General features: G+C 38.6%; 1 protein-coding gene, 1 non-coding gene and 1 pseudogene across 10 annotated transcripts in view; 1 reads left to right on the top strand and 2 right to left on the bottom strand.

Moving 5' to 3' along the window:
* SLC4A7 (solute carrier family 4 member 7) overlaps positions 1-22325 on the top strand; it is a 93112-nt gene that overhangs the window by 9474 nt on the left and 61313 nt on the right. For 2 of the 9 annotated variants that reach the window (XM_033063924.1, XM_033063988.1), the window contains exon 1: positions 16742-16856. The exons of the other annotated variants lie outside the window; for them this stretch is intronic. In XM_033063924.1, coding sequence (XP_032919815.1) covers positions 16821-16856 — 36 coding nt within the window. In that variant the 5' untranslated portion in view covers positions 16742-16820. Of the gene's footprint in view, positions 1-16741; positions 16857-22325 lie in introns of those variants that run through there. 9 annotated transcript variants of the gene reach the window in all.
* TRNAG-GCC lies at positions 9727-9797 on the bottom strand. Its single transcript has one exon. It is a non-coding gene; the product is annotated as a tRNA-Gly (tRNA).
* On the bottom strand, positions 9870-10313 carry LOC116999172 (annotated as a pseudogene).

Here is a 22325-nt window from a genome sequence, read left to right as displayed (position 1 = left end):
TGATGGGCATGTCATGTCAATATTACTTTAACAACTTCGGTGCAGTAAATTTGTAATGACTGCTATTTCTTCAAGGCACATATTCAGTAACAATAATAATTAAAGTTTTTAGTTGGCTGGTGCTGTTGCATTGGCCAATGTTACATAACTTATTGGCTTCTCAGCATGGAGAGACCAAACACAACAGATTTTCATGTTCAAATTTTGCCAAATCATGTACCTGTAGTAATAGGTATCTCTTTCCCTTACCTGGAAATATTTAATGGTATTTAATAAATACCTCATTAAGTAGAGCAGAAACAGTTCTTCCATACTGGAGATGCTTCAGTTTTTGAAAAACTTAAATTGTTTTTTGTTTGTTTTGTTTTGTTTGCTATATCTGTAAACTTAGTTTGTTATAGGTGGAAACACTGTGGCTTCAGTCCATGTTCTAGGAATGTCTTCATCTCTGTCTCTTTTATAAAGGGATTTTAACTGAATAATGCTACTGGTGCTTACAAGGGTGAGTACAAAACTAGAGGGTCTTCTTTTCTAGTTACTCACCAGAAAGAATGTTTAAAAGAGGATAGGCCATGGGTTCTCTAAATAATGAAGTCAAAGGACTGATTGCAAACTATTTAGCAGTCTAAGCAACAAGGTAAGATTATTTAGACTACTGCCAGATTTATTGCTTGTTTCTATTAAAGAAAAAAAAGCTATTGGAAAGATATTATTTAAACTTACTGCTTGTTTTAAGCTACTGATTTTTGGATTTTTTTTTCCTTTGGCTTATATATAGCACTATTGTGAGGATATACTGTTATGTAAGCACATGCGTTTCTTTAACATGTCAAACATATTTCCAGACAGACTTTGTGTACGAAAAAGGAAATGAGAAACTTCTTACTGAACAGCCACAGTTGGTGTTCCTGTTAGTGGTAAATTCTTCATTTTGTTTGTCAAATGACTACACCCTACCAGCCATGAATTTTAAAACTGTTTAAATAAAAACAAACAGATAACATCTGATGATTGTTATGACTCATTTAAGGAAGTGATAAAACCCAAGAGTAGCAAGGATCCTTTCCTTTTTCAGCTTGTTTATTTTTATTAACTTTGCTGTGCTTGTGTGCAGTTGAGAGATATCAAAAAGGAAATTAATAAAACAGATACTCTTATAATATTTGGTTGAATTGCAGATAGATAATGATTCAACTTATAAATTAAGTTTACAAAACCATCTTTAATTTTAGATTGCAGTTACAAGCAATTTGATTAAAGCTATTCTACCTGGTTTTTGTAAAAATCCTTGAGTTTTTCAAACTACTGATATATGTCAGAAAAGGATCAACCTTTTCTTTTGCTTGTTGGCATCGGTGTTGCCATCCATTACCTGCCTTAAGTGCTGTTGCTATATGAAATGCTTGCAATTGCTTGACACATTTTTAGAAACATAACCAGAGGGCTTTTTTCAGCATATTGTGTAGTGTATTTTACTGGATTGATTTTGACTGCTTTTACTGAAATATGTAAATATACATGGTTCTGTGAATTGTAAGAATAAATATTTTTGGGCCTTGTTTTTATACACAGATGCTTTAGGTAGAGGTTCAGCTGAAGATCATGAAAGTTAACAGAACAAAGATTTATTTTTGAACTAAATAAGATTATAAATTTGAGTCTTTGGAGGATGCATAAAAAAGTTTAAAAAATCTGATCACCAGGAAAGAGAAAAAATTAAATAGGGGTAGGATGCTATCTATCTTTTTTTTTTAAATGGAGCAGCCGTCTACCAAATTATTTTCACATGATAGGAAACCTTATTTTTCAAACAAGATTTTGTTTGATGTGATTAAATGTACTTAATCCATTTGTGGACATAAATAAATTCCAGTTCTTTATAACTTTTGCATAGTGCAGATGGGCTTGGTAGGTAGTCTGTTGGCTGATAGTTCAGGAAGAAGATGGCCATATTCTGTTGGGTGAAGCCACATAATGTTAGTCTGAGGCTTTAATTCTTAAGCATGACTAAGTTGCCTTTGATATAAATATATAACTAAAGGAGAAAATATAAATAGGGGTTTGAGAAGATTTTATATGCTCAAGGTCAGAGAATATACCTACTACTTGTATTCTATGCTTGGCATTGACAGAAGGTTTTGAAAAGCCAGGCAAACAAGAAAGTTCAGTGTGCCTTCTCATTTGCAGCGGGGCCATCTTACTGTAAGCTGTTTGGTATATGTGATTTTAGATACAGAAATAACTTGAAATATGCTGCTTTGTTAAATAAGATAATAAATTTCTGTCTGTCACATTCGGTGATTTGTTGTATGACTGGATATTTAATGTATTTGCATTTATAGTAGCCCAGGCTTTGTGTCTGATGATTATAAACTTCTGGATCCTGGAGGCAATATAAAGGTGAGCATTTGCATGTGGAAACAGTAGTCTTCAAACCAGATCTGCTTCCTAGTCCACATATATCAACTCTCTATCTGTATTTCTCTGGGAGAGGGATGGAAGAGTAAGTCTCACTTTAAAAACTATGCTGGGGGCTGATGTATTAACAAATAATTTACTTCAGCTTTCCGGAAAAAGGTGTATTTTATCTTTGGCTGTTCTTGGAAGAAATGTGTAGTGCTTGATGACCGTTGTTTAGATGATAACTTTTCAAGCAGTTAAAGTTGTAGTCTTGTCGCCCCAAGAGATTGCTCCAGAGTGCTCTTGAGTTGAAATCACCACTGGTGCATATTCTGAGTAAAGTCACAAGTGTCCACTTCATGCTGCTGAGGGAGGTTGTAGCCGGAAGACTAAATTTGGTGTCATTGAAGGCACCAGGGACTCAGGAAAATGTGTATCTGCTTTCAGAAATGGCTTCTAGAGAATGGCAATATTTCTAAACAGAGGTTTAAGTTTATTTTAGAGGCTGAAGAGGTAGCAAGAGCTGGGGATAGCATGGGCAGTGGCAGTACAGGTGTCGGGTGCTGTTGAGAGCCCAAGGGGGCTGTGGTTGGGGAGCCGAGTACTTTTGGAAGTGACAGAAAGGGAATCTGTATTTGTATGCGTGCTTATTTCTGGATACAAGTGTACAACATGCTTGAATTTCTAGTGGAGAGTAAAGAAATACATACCTCCAAGGTGGCATGTTTGCTTCTGTCTTGTGGCTTGTGTTACTGCTATAGTCAAGCTCAGAGGATCAATTATGAGTAAGACTGTAAACAGTTTGACGTATTATGGCCACTTTATGATCTAGAGAACCTGCTTCCAGCTTCAGTTGTACTATGGTGTAAACAGGCTCTTGGGTGATGATAGAAAAAGATTTCCTTCCTGTCCTGATGGTTGCTAAAAAAAAAATTAATCCAAGTACCATGAATGTATACAATATGCTGTACAATTTAGTGGAGCTGAACAATGGCTCTTTGGTGGTGAACAGATTGTTTGTGTGTGTATATATTTATCTTAAGGTATACTGAATTTAAATGGAAGAAGTGATGTATTGTTAGAGAAAAGAATGGACGTGACCTTAATTTGGAGAACTTGTCTCCTGTAGAGCTCTACATCAAAATACTTTTGTACAAATCTAACATATCACTAACAGATCCTTAATGAACATTTTTAAATCCAGTAGTATTCCTAAAGTCAAGTATCGGATTGGAAAGAGGAGAATAATCTGGGAACTGCATTCAATGTCTCCTTGCTTACACAGGAATCATTAAGATAAGGTAATGGTCAAGAAAACGGCTTATTGTGAGAGGTAAAATGGGGCAAAGCAGAGCTTGGTCATGTCCTTCTGTAGCTTCTGTGGTCAAGGTAATTCTTGAGGATTCCATGGAAAATTAAGGTGTAACAGCAAGCAAGACAAACATGCCGCAATTTTGTTACTATTTGGCAACTTTGTTGCACGTGGGTCCTCGCTGCGAATGACAGAGCGGCTTATACTCAGGTGCGGCTTGTGTATGGACAAAGAACGAAATGTTTGCCAACACCCAGAGATGCAGCTTATAGTCCGTGTGGCTTGTATTCGTGAAATTACTGTAACTTTATTTTTTCTTTGTTATACATAGTGATCATGCTCTGGGATAGTCATGAGCAGTGATCTCCTAATTTTACACCACCACTGGGGACAAAAAGTTTCAAAACAAGGTACAAGCTTTATATTCCATATGATAAAAAGGTCAGTAATCCTATATCAGTCCAAATCGTAGAAAATACAAACCTGAAAACTATTGGTTACAAGTGAAGCAGCAAGACTCTAAGTGAGCCCATGTAAAAGAAGCAGAGCTCTTGGTGCAGTTGATCAGTGATGAGGAAGCTGATCTTTAAGTGAACACAATAAACTTAGTTGTAGCAGGTAGTTTGACAGAAGTCTTATGAGAACACTGGCTTGTATCAAAGTTGTTCAGAGACTAGATGTAATGAAACAGCTGGAATTACTTAGTTTAAACTGGATCATTGGTTTGTGGTCCTGTCATGGTGTTCTGAGACCCTCACCTGAGGGCAATCAAGTCTTCATCCTAGAAATTGCTATGGCATACACCTACAGCACAACAGAAGAGCTAAGGATTGAACAATTTGTCTTCCTTGGCAGCTGAGGGCTAAGTGAGGTTTCTGGTTTTAAGTACTTGCGACTTTTGTTGTGTATTTTTGTGTATCTCTGTTGTTGTAATAGAGAATGCCTGTAATTCAAGGCCTACTCACTTTGCAAAGAAGTGGTGCTTGATTATCAAGACAGTGTAGTGTGGATGAGTTATGCTCATGCCTTCTTAAATCATGTATTAGTAATACCTTTTTGTGAATGATCCCTTCAGTGGCTTCCTAATTTACAGTAGTTAAAATTTTCTGCTCCACGGTTTCATAAATTTCCAATAAAAGCAACTTAAGCAAAGTTTTTTTTTGGTGTTGTGTTTATTGCTGTTTGTTCATAAAATCTTGGTAAAGAAATTAGTGTTAGAAAGAGTGTGTTTCAGTTGATGTTTCAGAATTAATACAAAATATTAAGGATGTTCCACTTCAGCAGTGTTAAGCATTGATGTCTCATTTAAATAGAAATCAGACTCATTTAGGTTGAAAAAGACCTTTAAGATCTTTGAGTCCAACTGTAAATATTTGTGCTTTATTAATATGCATTGACAGTTCTATTGTTAACATTAGTAAAAAAAGAGTTCAGTTGCAACATCTGGAAAATACATGAATGGTTAACTGAAAGAATATGGGAATTTTTGGGGAAGTTTAGTTATAGAATATAATACTGCTTTGAAGTATCAATAAGTACACAGAGGTAAGAAAATTATTATTTAAAGAAAAAGAAAATGGGTAATTTTAGGAAATCCTTGGTGAACATTCTTCCATCACCCTCTTCCTCCGTCCTCCTTATCAATTGTTGGGCTGTCAATGTGGCTAATGACATTTCTGAAAACTGTATGCCTGTCTTTGTCTCCTAATGCTTCTAAAAAGGACTTTTAGAAATGTGGGACTATCTTGCATATTCAAATTAATACTCAGAGTAGAAGTGAAACCTGCTGACGTAGTGGTTCCAAAAGTCTGAATTGTGGTGTGGCATCCTGTTCAGTGTGCCCAGGGTGATTCTGTTTAGGAGAGCAGGCATGTTTATGAATGTCTATAAGTGGTTAATAACACTTTGTCAGGTGTTACTGAAAATCCGAAAGCTACATGCATTATGGAATGAGTCAAAAGCAGCAGCAAACTTCAAATATGTAGAGCAAACTTTCCTTCAGACTGCTTTGTTTCATTTCCTAAACAGTAAGGGTAAAGACGCATTGCAACCTTTTAAACTGCTTTTTGTTTAACATAATTTTCTTAGTATTTGAGTATGCAGCTTCAGAATTTTCTTCAATAAAAAAGACTGGAAGAACTGCAAAAATTGAGAGTGATGGATGTTCTCTGTACTACTGTATGATAGTTGCCTGTCTGAGGCAGGCTGTCAGAATACTGTGGTTTTTTCCAATGTATGACTACATTTAAAATGTTTAAGCATTATGACCTCAGTTGTCTGCAAAAAAATTCTCTTCCCTTGTGTATATAAATACCCTGTTCATGAATGAAAATTTAGTGTTAATGGTAGGATCAGAGTGTGCAAGAGGTTTTTGAAGTGGATTGCTTTCAGGTTCCCCCTAGTGTCCTGATATGGATGTTGTAATTCTGAAGTGAACTGCAGTCCAGTTTTCCTTTAATGGGAGAGCTTCCTTTTGTTCTTTTGGCACAGTTGTTCTGTCCCAGTGAAAAAAGGGCATTCCTACCCTTTCTTTGAGTTACTGTCAATGCACAGGGACCTCAGACAGCATAAAAAGCTTTTAGCAGACAGTTGGCCTAGTTATAAGGATTTTAAAATTGCCATTTATTTGTCTCATTGTGCTTGAATAATTTTGCTTTATATGCTTTCAAAAAAACCACCAAAACCCCAAAACGATGCTTCTGCTGGTGTTGATTTTGATAACCGACAGTGAAAGTGTTTCAAATTGAAAAGACAGATCCTTTTGGAAACCTCAGTTTTTAAAGTCTGTGAAAGGTTGTTAAAATCAGATATGACATTATTACTTTTATTTAAATGAATTACATTTCAGACAGAAGTTCTGAAATTGATGTTAAGATAACCAAAAGCTATGATGTTGTTCTGCCCTAAATATCAAAGTGTATTCAAATGTCAATAAAAAGGTACCATTTTCTGCCAAAGTTGAATGTCTTGTTTTCATTCAGATACGATCTCATTTGATTAAGGTTAGAGTGCTGTAGAAGCAGGTTGGTTCTGTTTATTTTGTATAGGGGAAATTTTTCCAACTTGCTGTTGGTGATACTTTTCCAGCCTGGTTTACAGGCAGTTGATTTTCTTTTATAGCATCAGTCCTGTGAAGAAATGTGAGGATAAATCCAAATTATTTTGGTGGATAGGTTGATTTCTTTATGTGTGCCCAGACTTAGGTGAAGTAACACTGGGAAAAGGAACTTTATCATTAGAAACCTGGGCTGTTCCTAAAGGACAAGTATGTTCAAGTTTTTCCTATTTAAAATTTTCTTTACATGTTGCTTTTGGGACTAGGTGAGAAAGTTTCAATAAAGTTGCTGTTAACTGTAGTTTCTCATATCTCATATTTATTTTTCAATTTTTCTTCTATATCAGTTTGAGGTAGAACAGTCTTTTGGATTATGGAATGATGAAAGCTATGTTTGATTGCCAAATGCCACCATGTAAATATGTTCTTCCCTCCCAGAAAATCCCACTTGAGCATTTAAAGTTGTATAAATGCATATGTAATTAAGATATCTGATTGCAGAAATTTATGTGATATCATAACACATCCCCGGGCTGTAAGCTGTGGTGTTCATATTTTGTATGCCACAGTAAAAGGAAGTATTGGATTCTATGTAGGTGGCTTCTCTACAAATTTGATAGTATTGGAAAGAAATACTTGTTCTGGAAGCTTGGTTTCTAAATAATGAGAAACACAATGCAATTTTCTTTCTCTTTTTCTCCTTTTCTGATATGTGTAGAAAATTCATTTGGTTGCCAAATACAATTGCCATTGACTAGAACAACTCTTGCTTTCTTTTCAGCATTTAAAAATTCCTTACTAGCTGTGAAATCCTGGATTAAAAATGTTAAGATAAAGTTCTTGTAGGCACTGGGTGGTGTAGCGTATTTGATTCATATTGCTGGAAGGTCTTTTGCTTAGATCTCCAGTCTGGATGATGTATTTTATGTATTTATCTTAATGTTTGGTTTACTGTGCATTTGACTTGGTATTTTATTTTTTTTATCTGTTAATGGTATCAATTATGTTCGTAAGGACATCTTAAAGCTGTTCCAAGTTCAGGCAGAGAGTGCAGGAGGAGACTTTGTGTCTAGGGCAATGACTCAGATTTATTGATGCCAGCTTTAGAGCTCTGGGGCTGGTCAGAATTGCCATGGTTGCGTTGCAAAGAGCATGGCTGGTGTAAGTTTACTCTGCGTGTTCAAATTTGCCTTACAAGAAAACCATGGCAGCAGAATTTTTATGGGTAGACTTTATGCAAGGCTAGATAATTGTCTGTCTTCCAGAATTCAATGTGAAAACAAAAAACCTAAGTTCTTTGTTGTACATGCTCTGATTTTGCTTAAAATTTTTGTCTCAATGTCTTTTCTTGAACATGTATTTGTGCTACTGGATGGAAGTGTACAGATTAAGGTGCATGAAAATGTGGTCTATGGCTTTATTAGAAAGATGAGTGACTTTTGTTGTTAATTTTACAATAATGAAAAATGTGTTTTCAGAGAGCACCCTTTTTAATAGTTCTTGGCTGGTTAGAACTCCCATACAAACCACGCTAATGCTCTCTGTTAAGCAAATGAAGAGCATCTGATCTGCCTGCCATGTGTTAAATGCTGTCAGCTTTTCTTACTAAGTAGCCCCTCAAGTTATAAATTTACAATAGGAGTCCTACACATTATTTTTGTCTTTGCAAGAGAAATATGTGTCTTTCTTAAAAGTACTGTGCTGTAGATTGTCTTTTACATTGTTATTTACGAAACAAAAGCTAATTGAATTCTAAAACCAGTATCAGTAGTTGTTCTTGAGGCAAAGAATGAAGTGGCTTCAGGGCTTCAGAAGAGGTAGGCTTTTATTTTTGGCTAATTTTAGATCTCTATTTTGGTTTCCCTTTGCATTTCATCAGCTGAACTTTCCTGTAAAATAAGCACCATGTACAGTGACATGCATGAGTCAGATGTGTCAGAATCAACACCTTACTTTTAAACTGACTTCTCCCGAAACCTCCTAGTTGGACATAGTGAAAGCATTACTCTTAATACATAGAAAATCAGCTGCTTGTTTTTTTTGTAAACAGAAAACTAAAAGAACTTGTTTGTATAGCTTTACAAAATATTAGGCAAGACAAATAAGAAACAGAAGTGGATCTCCTTTTAAATGTCCCTTCAGTGGCCCTTCTGAAGGACCTTGGAATGACTCCTGGAAATTTCAAGTTCTGACATTTTTTGTCTAGCAATGTCTTTATTTCAAGCTTTTCAGACTTTCAAGATTGTTGTACTTTAGAAACGCAAGAGGAAAATGGAAGAAATTTTGGGAGAAAGTATATGTCCTAAAATACGGCTTCATGGTAAGGGTGAACTGGACTAACTAGTTCCTGATTTCTGAAAGGGAAAAATGTCATTCCCACTACATCCTGCCACATTTTTCGTAAGCCAATTCAATTTCTGAAGTCATTGAAAAACTCAAACAAAACCTTAAAAACCACCCTAACAACCTGAAAAAGGACCTGTCAGTTTTAGTTTTCTAAAATGAATATTAACTAAGTTACATGTTCATTGTGTAATTATAATAATTGAATCAAAAACTTGTCTAGGTTTGAAGGCACAGTCTTCTAGTTCCAGGACCCTTAGCATGCAAAGGCACACTTTCAAGTAGACCAGGTTGCTCAGAGCTCCATCCAGCTTGGCCTTAAACACTTTCAGGAGTGGGCAGCCACAACTTCTCTGGAAAACTTTTTCCAGTGCCTCACCACTGACAGTAAAGCATTTCTTCCTGATATGTAATGTGAGTCTATCTACTCTCTTGCCATTTGAAGTGCAAGAGACTTTCTCTCAGCCTTTCCTCTGGGGAGAAGTGCTCCATTCCTCTAATTATCTTGGTGGCTCTTTGGACTCTCTCCAGCAAGTACATGTCCTTCCTGTGCTGAGAACCAGGTGGGGTCTTCACTGGAATGAAGTCATGGAATCACCTCCCTAGACGTACCAACTGCATTGGCTGGGAATCGAACCCCAGCCTCCTGCTTGGCAGGCGAGAATTCTACCACTGAACCACCAATGCTGGTGATTTTTTTTTTTTTGGCTCATTTTGCACATTACCTTTATTAAAAAAAATGGAATTAAACAAAAACTTCTATTTGACAAATACACAGGCACCACCAACTTCTTTGATTATTCCCTTCTGCACTTCTACTGAAGAACTTTGCTTTCACAATTAGGAGTTTCTTGGGTAACTTACCCTTGCCTAGCACTTTGTAGTAGCTTGAGTGCATACTATCAGTGACTGTGGCCAGTCTGGCCTCATTTTTCATGTAATTGAACCTTTTCTATTCACTTCTAAGTCTCCAGTCTCCGAATTGATAGTAGCACAGAATTTTTGGTTTCTTTTCAAGTGACAATGTGTCGTACCTACTTTTCTGAAATAACCAGAGTGATGCTTGTTGAAGTTCATCCTGTGATGTTGCATACCACCAGCATTATTGCCATGCCCTCTGGGATGTTTCCTCTGTGTGTGCATGTGGCTGTTGCTGATGTGCCCCCCTCAGCTTCTGGATGTCTCTGTCTGTCTGGAAGGCATTTTGTCAGTGTGTGCAAGGGCAGGGAAAGATCCTGGTGGTTGTGAGAGTGAGGAAAGGCAAAGAGGGCAAAAGTGGAAAAGTATCAGATCCAAGGTAAGGCATTGCTCAAAATATTATGAGAAGAGTGGAAGGTGATTCGACTGGTACCTTGCCATTTCTCCAAGCTGAGGTGTGAAGCTACAGCAGTGGAAGTGTATGTCTCCACTATAGTCCGAGTCAGGTTTTGCTGGAGTTACCCCAGGGTCCTGCTCTACCTCCTCTGGGCTCAGCAGTCTCCCCTGCCTGCACCTCACCAGTACTGAGTGGCATCTGAATTGAAGTGGCAAAATACCATCAGTGCAATTTTATTGCTGGATCAGTTCCCTGATCTGGTATGGTGCAGGTTCACATTGTGGTCAGCTCTAGCACAAAACAGGAATTGCAGCTTTCTGGTACTGTCCACCTTATTAATAAAATATGTGTGGATTGCTAGAACTTATTTTTTTTTCTTTAGGTAGCTGTGTATTTGTTGTGGTAGAGGCTTGCTAGTACACTGGTGGCTGGCTGATATTCAGTGTGTATAACAGTGGTAATAATCTGACTGGCATTCCAAGGATTCAAGGATGTCAAATACCTTGAAGTTCCTCAGCATAACTTATATGAATAGAGAATTTGAGACACAGGGAGAGCTGAAGGTGAAGAATTAAGCCTTGAATTCCTGTGAATTGGTGAGATTCATTTTTTTGCTTTTCTCTGAAACGACATATAGGTGAATAATCATTCAAAAAGTGCAACATTCATGGAAAGAATTCTTTTATTTATTAGCACCTGATGGTTGATGGTCTTGTCAAGGAGCTGTTCTATTTGGGTGTAGTTTGGTTTGGTTGTATTTGATCAATTTGTCCTAACTCAGTAATTGGATCGTTTGACTTTTTTTAATTTATTTTTTTGGGTTTTTTTTACTGTTTACTTCCTGAGGATCTGCTGTCAGGGAAAGGCCTTCTTATGCAAGCACTTTAAATAATATCAATAAAAACAAGTTAAAATTATCTGTCTCTTATTATGCTGCTTCATATCTGGGCTCATCAGCTGTTCACAATGATGCCATCTATTCTGGGGAATTAATCTAGAGGATGAGTGTTTAATATTTCGACATTCAACTGTTGGAGTGATTCCAGAGGAGGGGCCACCAAGTTGATCAGAGAGATGGAGCACATCTATGAGGAAGGACTGAGAGACTTTGGATTGCTCAGCCTGGAAAAAGGAAGGCTTTGGAGTGATCTAACTGTGGCCTTCCAGTACCTGAAAGGAGCCTACAGTTAAGATGGGGCAAGATTATTTATGAGAGTATGTAGTGACAGGGCAAAGGGGAATAGGATCAAGTGGAAAGAGAGTAGGTTTGAATTAGATGTGAGGGAAAACTCTTTACTATGGGAGTGGTGAGGCACTGAAGCAGGGTTCCCAGAGAAGTTGTGGATGCCCCATTCCTGGAAGTGTTCAAGGTCAGGTTGGAGCTCTGAGCAACTCTGAGAAAGGTCTTCCTGCCCACAGCAGGGAGATTGGAACTTGATGATCTTCAAGGTCCCCTTTCAGCCCAAACCACTCCATAATTTAGAATATTTGTACAAGTGGTTGTATAGTGAAGAAAAACTAGAATATCTCTCAAAAATACTGCCAAAATGTCTGGAGATGAATTTAGGTAAAGGCAATATGTTACAGTTGTAAAGTGAGCAGCTTTGAATTCTGCTGTGTCTCCCTACCATCCCTTCCTCCTACTCCCCCCTGAAAAAAAACCCCAGAAAACTCCCTGAAGTTTAAAAACTCAACCTCCTGAAAACCCAAAGAAATCAAATAATCAAATCACCCACCCTTCCCTAGCTCGGTGACATGGTAACAGGCATGAGCTGACCACATGCTCGTACGCACTGCTGTAAGATCATGGTGAATTTCATCCATCTGTACTGAGGGACAGTTTTGAGTCCTGGAGCATGTCCTGGAAAACTTTACACACATGTTTTGTTTTTCTGCATCATCACTGTATTCAGATCAGAATGTGGTGTGATTAATCAAGTAGTACACTAGAGAACATAGTACTCTTGCTGTTAATAAGGGTTCGGGTTATAAATTTCAGTGGGATCTCTAGAGAATAAGTATTCAGCTGTCCAAAGGACAGGCAATTGTGTAATGTCAGGAGGGCTTAAACTAGTGATCTGCCTCGTGTTTGCTCTTGGCATCCTAGCAGCTTCTAAAAGCTGTCCTGCAATGTGCTGAGAAACCCAAGACTATTACTGGGGCAGTGCACCAGAGAATATCTGTACAGAATACATCTATCTTTTTTATTACTTTCTTTTTTTGGAATAACCCAGTTCCATGTGTACGTGCCGATGGAAACTGAGGCAAGCTGAAGCATGCTGTGCAGATGTATGTCTTGGGAATTAGGTGTTATGTAGAAATTGTGTTCTGGAAAATATTTGTAGGCAGTAAGACTTGGATTTTATGGTTAGTTTTAACTCATTAAATGATGAGCCACTGCCGGCAAAGGTTTCTGTGTTCCCTTGCTAAGGCGGTAATGATTCTTTAGAGGAATACCCTGTATTTAATTTCTTTGTAATAAGAAACTCCTAGGAAGTTATCTTAGTATGAGCTAGTAGGTTCCCCTTTGATAAGAAGCTGAACAAAACCATCTGAAGAGGTGTTTGGCATATGAACTTCAGAATGTGACTTGGCCCCTTTATCATCTTAATTCCTTAGCACCTCTAGCCTCCCTCCTGACTGCCCCCATGGCCTGGGCTACCCTCACCCCCTCCAAAATAAAGCCTCATTTAGAAGTATTGTCATGCTGGCTCATAATTACAGTAATTTCATGACTGTAAGGCGCACCCTTTTGACTAAAATTTTCCCCGGAACCTGGAAGTGCACCTCATAGTCTGGTGCGCCTTATCTGATGGACAAAGTTCAGAAATTTGCCTACCCGGAAATGAGAGCTGCGAGCCAGGGAGGGAGCCGGCAGGGCCATGGCTGCCAGGTGGAGGCGGGGTGGAGTGGCGGCGGGCACACCCCGGTCCTGTGGAGGTGGGACGGCCCCCCCACAGGCATAGCTCGGCCCCGTGCAGGCGGGATGGCCCCTCCAGAGGCACCCCCCGGCCCCGTGGAGGGGGCACGGAGGAGCGGCGGCCATAGCCTGGCCCCGGAGAGGCAGCACGGAGGGGTGGCGGCCATAGCACGGCCCTGGGGAGGTGACACGGAGCAGCGGCGGGCATGCCCCTGCCCCGCCGGATACAGGCGGGCCTAGGGGCCCGAGGCCCCCCTCCTGCCGGGTACAGGCGGGCCCGGGGGCCAATGGCTACCGGGTTGAGGCGGGGCCTCGTCCAGCAACCGCATGGGGGGAGCTGGGGGCGGAGCCTCTCTGCAAAAAAAAAAAAGTGCGCCCTATAGTCCGGTGCACCTTATATGATCTACAAAGTTGCGAATTTTGCTGACTCCCCGGGGGTGCGCCTTATAGTCCAGTGCACCTTATGGTCGTGAAATTACTGTATGTCTTGCATTTTTTTAAAATTCGTTCCTAAAAAGAGATGCTCAGAACTTGTTAGATGCTGTCCTTTCAGCTGCATGAAGAAGGGTGGCAATGGACTGGGTTGGTTTTTTGGGGCTGCAATGTTAGAAAAGGTAGTTATAGTGTCACAGACTAATTTGAATTGGAAGGGAAACATAGGGATCATCAACCCAAACTCCCTGATCTAATTTACTCATATGAGGAAGGGTTGATTTTGGACTATGGATGCAACTCTTAGCACCCCACCTCCTTACCTGCCAAATCAGGATTTTAAAGTATCAATAGATACCCACACCTGCAACTCTGTAAATTCTACGTGTCAGTATGGTCTCTCTGCAAGCAAACAAGCACTCAGTTTCCTTGTGCTCATATCTGACTGTGTTGGATAGCAGCTGGGCTGGAGCTCATGTGGTAAATCCTGCTGAGAGCTCAGTCCTGCTTACTGCAGCGACTTTAAATGTCCTGCCATTTCGGAATGGCAGATTAAGCACAACTCTCCCTGCTAGACACTCTGCAGACCCTGCAGTAAGGCAGTTCACTGCCACTCCATAATGGACTGGGATCAGAATTGTGTATCACTTGGGAAAAGATGAAAATTTTTTCAAAGACGTAAGACCTCAGATGAAAATTTTTTTTTGGTCTAGATAAGTGGTACATACTCTTTTGGATCCATTTTTCAAAAGTACGCTTTTATAGACTGAGAAGGTCAAAAAGTGGAACTTGAGGGAGCATGAAAGTGAAAATTAAGAAGGAAAGATTGAAGGAAAAAGTTATGTTTTATGGGAGATACTTATGTTTCTTTTATTTAAAAAAAAAGCCCTCATACTGTTCTTAGGGATTTTTTTGCAACATCAAACATATGGTTAAAATTTTGCTCCAGCAGAAATAGTTCTACTCTGAGTTCTCACATTGTTGTCACTGAACATGTTCAAGGATGTGATAGTTTTGAATATATTTGCCTACAGTTTGTTTTAGAATACTTCTGTAGTCAAGCATGTTGAGACAATTGCAGTTTGAAGTTGCTCTGCTGTTCTCCATTTGATGGGAAGCTTTTTCCTGGTATTTACTCTAAGAGAAGAGCAGACGTTTATCCACAAAGTGTTTTGCTATGGGACTTAAAAGACAAAAACTTCAATCTGTTTGAAAAAAATGTGTTTGTATTGCTTCTGAGTGGGTTTTTTTGGTTGTTTTGTTTCAAGACTGAGTGACTGTTAACAAGGAATTGGTTGACTACAGACCATAAAGAGATTTCAATAAGCTGCTGCAGAGAGTTTTTTTTCCTTTAAGTATTCAAACTAAGCAAGTAGTTTTTCCCAAACCTATAAAAGTTTAAAAAAAATCAAATGTGTGATTCCCACCCCTCATATTCTATCCCTAAGGAATAGACAACCTCTTTTCCTTTCACATACCCACTCCCAACCTAAACAAACATATTTTTTACTTGTAGCAATTGAGTTACTTCTAGTATGACTTTATGCTAAGGAACAGTTCATTGAAGTATGGGAGAGCCACCAGGACACAATCCAGCATAGCTGTTTCAGTATTCATCTGAGCAGCTGAAGAGCTGCATGAATCTGTGCTCAGTGTTCGGGAAATAATAGATTTAGGATGACCAGTTGAAAAGAGGTCACAAAGAGTTAGGATATCTGATATATATGCTTTACTTTGTGCTTCCTGTATGAATAATTTAGTTTATAGCCATTTACATATAGCAGCAGAGAGGCCCTCAATAGCTTGGAAGTTAAAAGATGTATACGTGTGTTAGAGTGAGCTTCTATTTACAGAGTGGAAACAAACTACTTTTGAACTCTCTTGTCAGCACTATCCGAGAATACTTTTATTAGCCTATGGTCAGAGAATTTTCTGGACTGAGGCAGTGAGAGGAACTGAATGTGGCCTTCTGATTTCTCTACAGTTAGGTGATAAATACCATCTTCATAGTTGCACAATGTATTTGCACCAAGTTCATGGACAGTATGTTACTTGTTCTGTTTTGTCCAAGTTGTTTGCTGGTTGGGGTGGCACTACTCCAACTTCATTGCTAGAGTTCTCATCAAACGAGACATAGGAATAAAAGAAGGAAAAGAAACAAGGGAGGCAGTGGCATGTCTTAAAGGTTAAGTTATCTATAACTCCTTAAAGAGCCAGTTTTCCCGTGCATTTTATGATGGGACAAGGAGATTAGGTTATGTCAGTGATGAAGACGGAAAGAATGAAATGTTGCTCTGAATTTAATCTGCTGGAGTAGAGGTTGCATTTTTCAAAGATTGGCTTAAGGAAGGGAAAAATGTGGCTACTCACTTAATACCTGAAACAGAGACATCTTACTCTGGGAGGACACATCAGATTAATTGGAGCTAACAGCAATACTTTTTTACCTTTTCAACAGGAGGGGACAAAAAAAAGATTTTTCTTTTAGGAAGGCTTGGTTTATTTTGTCGAACAAGAATATAAGAATATATAGCTTGCGTAAAAAAAAAAAAAAAAAAACCCAGAACAAGCACCTGTATTGAAATGAGTGTTTGGTGAAATTTGATAATACATCTGTAAACACACTTAGCAGATGCTTGACTTCTGGGTTGTTCTGTTCTGGCACCCAAGGTGCAGATGCGTTTTGTAGTGCTAAGGAAGTCTTGGATCAGAGCAAAAATATTACCTTGGAGCTGTTCTTTGCAGCTGTTGATGCCGAAAATTTGAAGTGTGGAACTCAGCTCCAGCTCCTTTTTTGGTATTCCCTGAGCTGGAATTGAAGGCATGCTGTCTTGCCCATTCTGTGCGACCCTGCAGTAGCCGTAATCAGTGGCCTGGGAGACGAGCGACTGGAGCAGGAGTGATTGGCTGGGGAGCAATTTCCCGGAGTACATCTGTGTCAGGCACAGCGAGCTAAAGCAGTCATGTATGCGCAGGCTCTGATCTCTGGGGAGGTTCATTACAGGGTCTCGTACAAGGGCATTCTCTGCTTCTGCACATCAGCATGGAAGAAGCTCGTCAAGGGAAGAAAATGCAACCTGTATGTAAATAGCAGCTGTGTAACGTAATAATGGCTCGAATGTGATTTGTTGCAAGTGACATTTAGCAGCTGTGGCTCAGAATTGTGTGCTACCTTAGACTCACTAGTTGTGGAATAAATTTTTGAAAGATCTGGTGATAGAAGTAGTAGTTTGAGTAGAGATTTCTCTATTAGTGAAAATATTTGCTGTGTTGTTAGAATTGTTTAATCATAGTAACCAGCTTAATTCAGAAAGAAAATGTGCTCTTACAGTTGTGACAGTATACTATCAGATTTAGAGAGTGATTGAGTGTTTTGGATTTGGTTATTTTTTCTTTTGCATTATTTTGAGTCAGCCTTTCTTAGTTTGAAGGTTATTAACTGTGGCTTTGCTTGATTCTGTGCAAGTATGGCAGGGATGTTTCTGGTAGAGAATCTTGAAATAGCTGGTTAATTGTGCCTTTTTGAAAAAAAAAAAAAGGAAAGTGAACATAATGAGCTGTGTTACTGAGGTAAAGTGTTCTTGGAGATATTTTCTTCAGACCTCAGTGGCACAGATAGAAAACTTCATTTATGGGGATTTGTGCAATGAATTCTAGTATTAGTGTTACAAGCTATTGCTTAGCTGTTGTATGGGTTCTCATTACCATGTAACTGCAATGCAGCTTGTAACAGGGATTACTACTTTAAAAGTTTCCTGGAAACTGAAATCTATGGGATGGAATTTTCCTAAGGTGTAAAACTCTAAAGATCCCAGAATGATTTTATATATGACAACTAAATGTTCTGTCCCCTTGTGTGACCATAAGAAAGAGTTTGATTTAGATATGTTAGAGTGCATCAGATTGCAGTGGCCTTTTGTTTGTTAAGGTCTCTGTGGTACAGTGCTTGATTTTTGATTTTCATTGTGGTGCTACTTTCTGAGCTCTGGGCACAGAACTCTTATCAAACATGCATATGCCCAGGAGACTAGGCAAAGATATGAGGTGACTAGTTGTAAACACTATAGTACTTCTGCTTTTTTTACCTGTACTTTCAGGATTTCACTTAATTGCATTTCAGTGAATGGAGATAGGGATTTTTTTTTTGAATGAAATTTAGTACTGTGAGGCAGTGATAAAATGCAACTTTGTAAAATAGCTACTATAATATTAGTAACGCAATTTGATATCTTGTGTTGGATTGGTGACAGTATTTGCTAAGTTTATGCATGGTGATGAATTTTCTGGCTTGCAGAATACTCAGGATGAATTCAAATGGGCTTCCAATTTTTATCAAATACTCACCTGCACCTTAGTCATAGGAATCAAACCATTACTTTTTCTCGTACTTGTTCTAATCTGGTTTTTTGGATGAATTGCTGTAGTGTGCCGTGGTTGATAGCCATTCACAATCGTGACCAGTCTTTTGTTGCTATGATGTTTCCTTTTCTTTCTTTTTCTCACAATTTAGTTTCCTCTTGTGATTAACACAAACACTTTGTTTACTGTCCAAAGACATGTTTAGTTTTTCTGGGATGGAACATGCCTTCTCTTGTATGTTGTGGTGTTCAATGTGACCCTGGCTGGAATACGGCCTGCTAGAACTGAGATAAAAGTACTTATAAACATTAGATTTCAATGGTGCAAGAAGCAAAACATTAGCGTGTTTAGAACTGCTTTTTTCCTGAAAAGGCTTGGGTTTTCTGGTGCTTAAGTAACACATACATATCTTTAGTGCCCTCCACTTACAGTTTTGGAAAATTAAAAGTACAATGAAACTTCCACAGGGTCTGTCCGAAGCCTGTTGATATCTTTTGGACATACTTGTCCAAACAAGGTTTGTAGAGCTGCTGTGTTTATTGTAAGTCCTCTAGAAGCAGATTGGTCAGATGTATTTAGTAAGGCAAGCTGAGCAGTTAATTAGAGGATTATTAGGCTAAAAAAACATCTAAGTATCCCTAACCTCTTTTGTTATAGTTATGGTCTTACTGAAATAAATCTAAGTGTCACACCTTCCTGTGAGGCTCTGAGTGTAGCTTTGGTTAGGAGGGGCTGTTACTTACATGTGAGGATTGTTGTGTAAAATAGGAATCGTATCAGCACAGGTAAAATTCACAGGAAAAGGCTGTGTGTGTGGTGACAGTAAAGCCATTGAGCTGAACTAGAGTCATTCCTGTAGTGCTTGAGCAATACCCTCTGCTAAGATAGTAGAGGGAAAAAACCCTGGAAAGCAGCTGTTCCTGTGCAAAGGAGACCATAGAAAATACAACTAAGGGGGAACCCATCAATAGTATGCTTCCTATTTTAAACCTGGCAAGTGTTCTGTTTGTGAGTTATTATTAATTGTGCTCTCATCTGTATGTATTTAGAGGGGAAGGCCAGCTAAAAATTGTACGATGACAAAATGAGACAGGGCTCATTTATATTTGGCTGTTAGGTTGATGTGCTTGATTTAGAGCTGGTAGTGTTTCATCACTCTGGCAGCTTCTGACGATTCAGTATTGCTGCGTAGAGACTGTGCCCAAATAACTTACTTCAAATGCATCTAAAAGGGTGACTTGTGCAGTTCAACTAAAGTTGAACAGTTTGATAGACTGCCTAATATCTTCACTTACTGTTATTTAGAAAGAACTTTGAATTTTTTATTTATTTATTTATTTTTGTATTCTGGTTGTCCTTCAAGGAGGTAGCAACTAGAGATGCCTGCCCTTCTGAGCACTGTGGGCTCATCTTCCTTCTGGTTTAAAAGCAGAATCAGTCTGAAAGAGAAGCAAAACAATATATTTAGAACTTACCAAGTGCTGCTGTTAGTTGTTCCTGCAGGTAAACCATATCAACAACCGTTTCCTATTTGCTCACTTTTAGCTAAGGTACCTTGGTGCTGTGTATAGGTGGCAGTGGGACATCTATGGCTGAAGTAGAGTGATTGTCATTCAATTCTGCATACATTGTACAGAGATGGCTTTAACAAATACACTGTTTTTCTGGTTTCTTTTCTTTTCCCTTTCATGGTTGCTGTCCCGATTGCTATTATCTTTGTCTGTATATTGGTTTATCTATTTTCGAAAAAGGTTTTAAAATATTATATAGACGTACACACACGTGCTTGGATACGTGTGCAAAGTGAGGTTTTATAGTTCTTCTTTGGTTATCTTTGAGATACATGGTCAAAATGAAGGTTTTTAGTTATTTATATAGCCAAACCTTAATTTTTGAACCAGAGCAATATCAACAATCTTATGTTAATTTATTTTTTGGTTTGTTTTTGTTACTGGAGCTTTTTTTGATGACTGTCATAGCTGTCTCCTGAATGCAGATCCTACAAAGGAGGGCTGATAATAAAACAAGAGTCCTGCTTTGGCTATGCTTCCTAAGGTCAAGCCACTGTTGACACTGATTCAGTTTGCACTATTGTTGTGTCCTCTTGTGGACAGCACGTTGATGGATGGTTTGATCCAACTGAACTGCTCCTATGTACTTACTGGTGGTGAAAGAAGGAATAAAAAAGTGTGAAGGGCAAAATGCACTGTACACAAATTCTCAATGCTGTCGAGCTTGTTAAATCTAGAATAGTGTGCTACAAAGGTTTACCTGTTGGTTCTGGAAGCAGGGTGTGGTTCTGTATTGAGAGGAATGATTTGTTGGTGCCACATTCCAGCCTACGAGCTAAATTCTGTCTGCCAGATCTTTTGTGCCTTACAAAAGTAGAGTTGTATCCGTGGGTTCTTGTGGGAAGGAGGGGAGAAATGGTTTGCTTCAAACCAGAGAGATTTGGGATACAGTTACAGTCACAAAGCAGTATGTAGTACCACTGGGATGTTGTAAGCAGTTGCATTAGAATGTTATTAAAATGAGAAGTGTTAAACTGTTGGCCAGGGACAGATGTATAAAGGAAAAAAGTTGGTGTGAGTACACTCCTCCCTCTCCGTCCTGATGGAGCACATAAACATTGACCTAGCTAAGTAATGGTCTTAAATGTTGAGCTCCAGTTATTCTTAACACAGTTACTGTATTGCTCATAGATTTCAAAGGTTTACAGTTAGCTGTATCAGCCATTTATGATCACTGTCTATCACCAGAATGATTTGATTGAATTGTATTTCAAGTACCTTAAAAATGTGCTTCTAGCAAGTTGTCTGTCTTGGAAGTGGTTATTCAGTAATGCACTTTGGCAGCATGCCTGTCTGAAATCTGTCGTGTGTGTGACTGCACAAGGTTAAGTGAGTTGCATGGTGAGAAGTGCTTGCAGAGATGACAGTGGAAACTTGTCTTTGGATTTAATACTCCACGCGTCATATTCGTGCTAGTCCTTGAGACTGCAGCCACCACATACTGCTGGAGGTTGTCGGTTCTTCCAAGCTCAGTGCTTTCTATAAAAGTTCAGGCAGCTTAGCATTGACTCTTTTTTTCAATACTAGTTTAAAAAACATGTAGCATTAATATGGTAGATACCAAAAGTGTACTCTGCTAAATGAGGAGAGATGTTTGAGAAGGTAAATAAGTAGCATTAACAATTTCTGTTGCTTGTTTTTCTGCAAGGGGGAATTACTCTTTTTTCATGGACTGAGAAAAGACATTTGAAAACCACAGGTGGCAAGAGTAATTCTACTGGTCGTCTACTGGAGCACTGGCTATTTGAAAGTCTTGTCTGATCTATGGCAGTTGAAAAGGGATTTCATTTTCATGCTGAGGAGCGATAGAAGGGTGAGAAGACAGGCACCTCTAGCTGAACATGAAGGTTTTACTGGAGATTGTTTTTGCAGTTTGAATATCCAGAAATCTGGTGTTAGTTTATCATAATGCAATGTATTAAGATACAGTGTGCTAGGATTTTTTTTTTTAAATAAATTACCTTCACCTTGTTAAAAAAAAGTGCAAACCAGAGGTGAAAGCTTAATCTCTCCTTAGGGCACCTTGATTGCTGCTTATATTGGTTTATTCCCCTTCTCAATTGTTCTGTCTTTTGGCTGAAAATGAAAGCTACATACATTCTAAATTAGTTTAGAATTTTGCTTTGGCTTGTATACATCAGCTGTGTTTGGGCATTTGTGGGATTGTCATGCATAAAGTTTCACATGCAGTGAATGGTAAACTGTCCAGGAATACTTGCTTTAAGCTCCAGTCATTCTCTGCTTAAAAAAGGGAAGTTGACAAGTTTTCCACAATCCTGCTGTTCTTTGTTTACATAAAAAGTTCAGAAAGTAGATGAGAGAACTAAAACAGCAACTGTAGAATTTTCCCTCCCTTCAGTGCCTTCAACTGACATGATAGATCATTTATAATTACTGGAAATCTATGCCTGCAGACTTTATTTTTAACCAGGAAAAGGTTGTAGTTTGGAATTACTTTATAATGTATTTGAATGTTTTTGATTTTTTTACCTGACCTAAGGCAAAAGTTTTTCATACTGGGATTTGCTCTTGGCATCACAGAACAGATAGGTTGAAATGACGCTTTGTGTTTTTCTGAACAAAGGCTGTAAATGTAAATTCCTTCATATATGATATTT

This window comes from Catharus ustulatus, chromosome 1 (genome assembly GCF_009819885.2).
Source record: "Catharus ustulatus isolate bCatUst1 chromosome 1, bCatUst1.pri.v2, whole genome shotgun sequence".
Lineage (NCBI taxonomy): Eukaryota > Metazoa > Chordata > Aves > Passeriformes > Turdidae > Catharus > Catharus ustulatus.
Note: the sequence above shows the minus strand (reverse complement) of the source record. Positions and strands in the feature narration are given on the sequence as shown.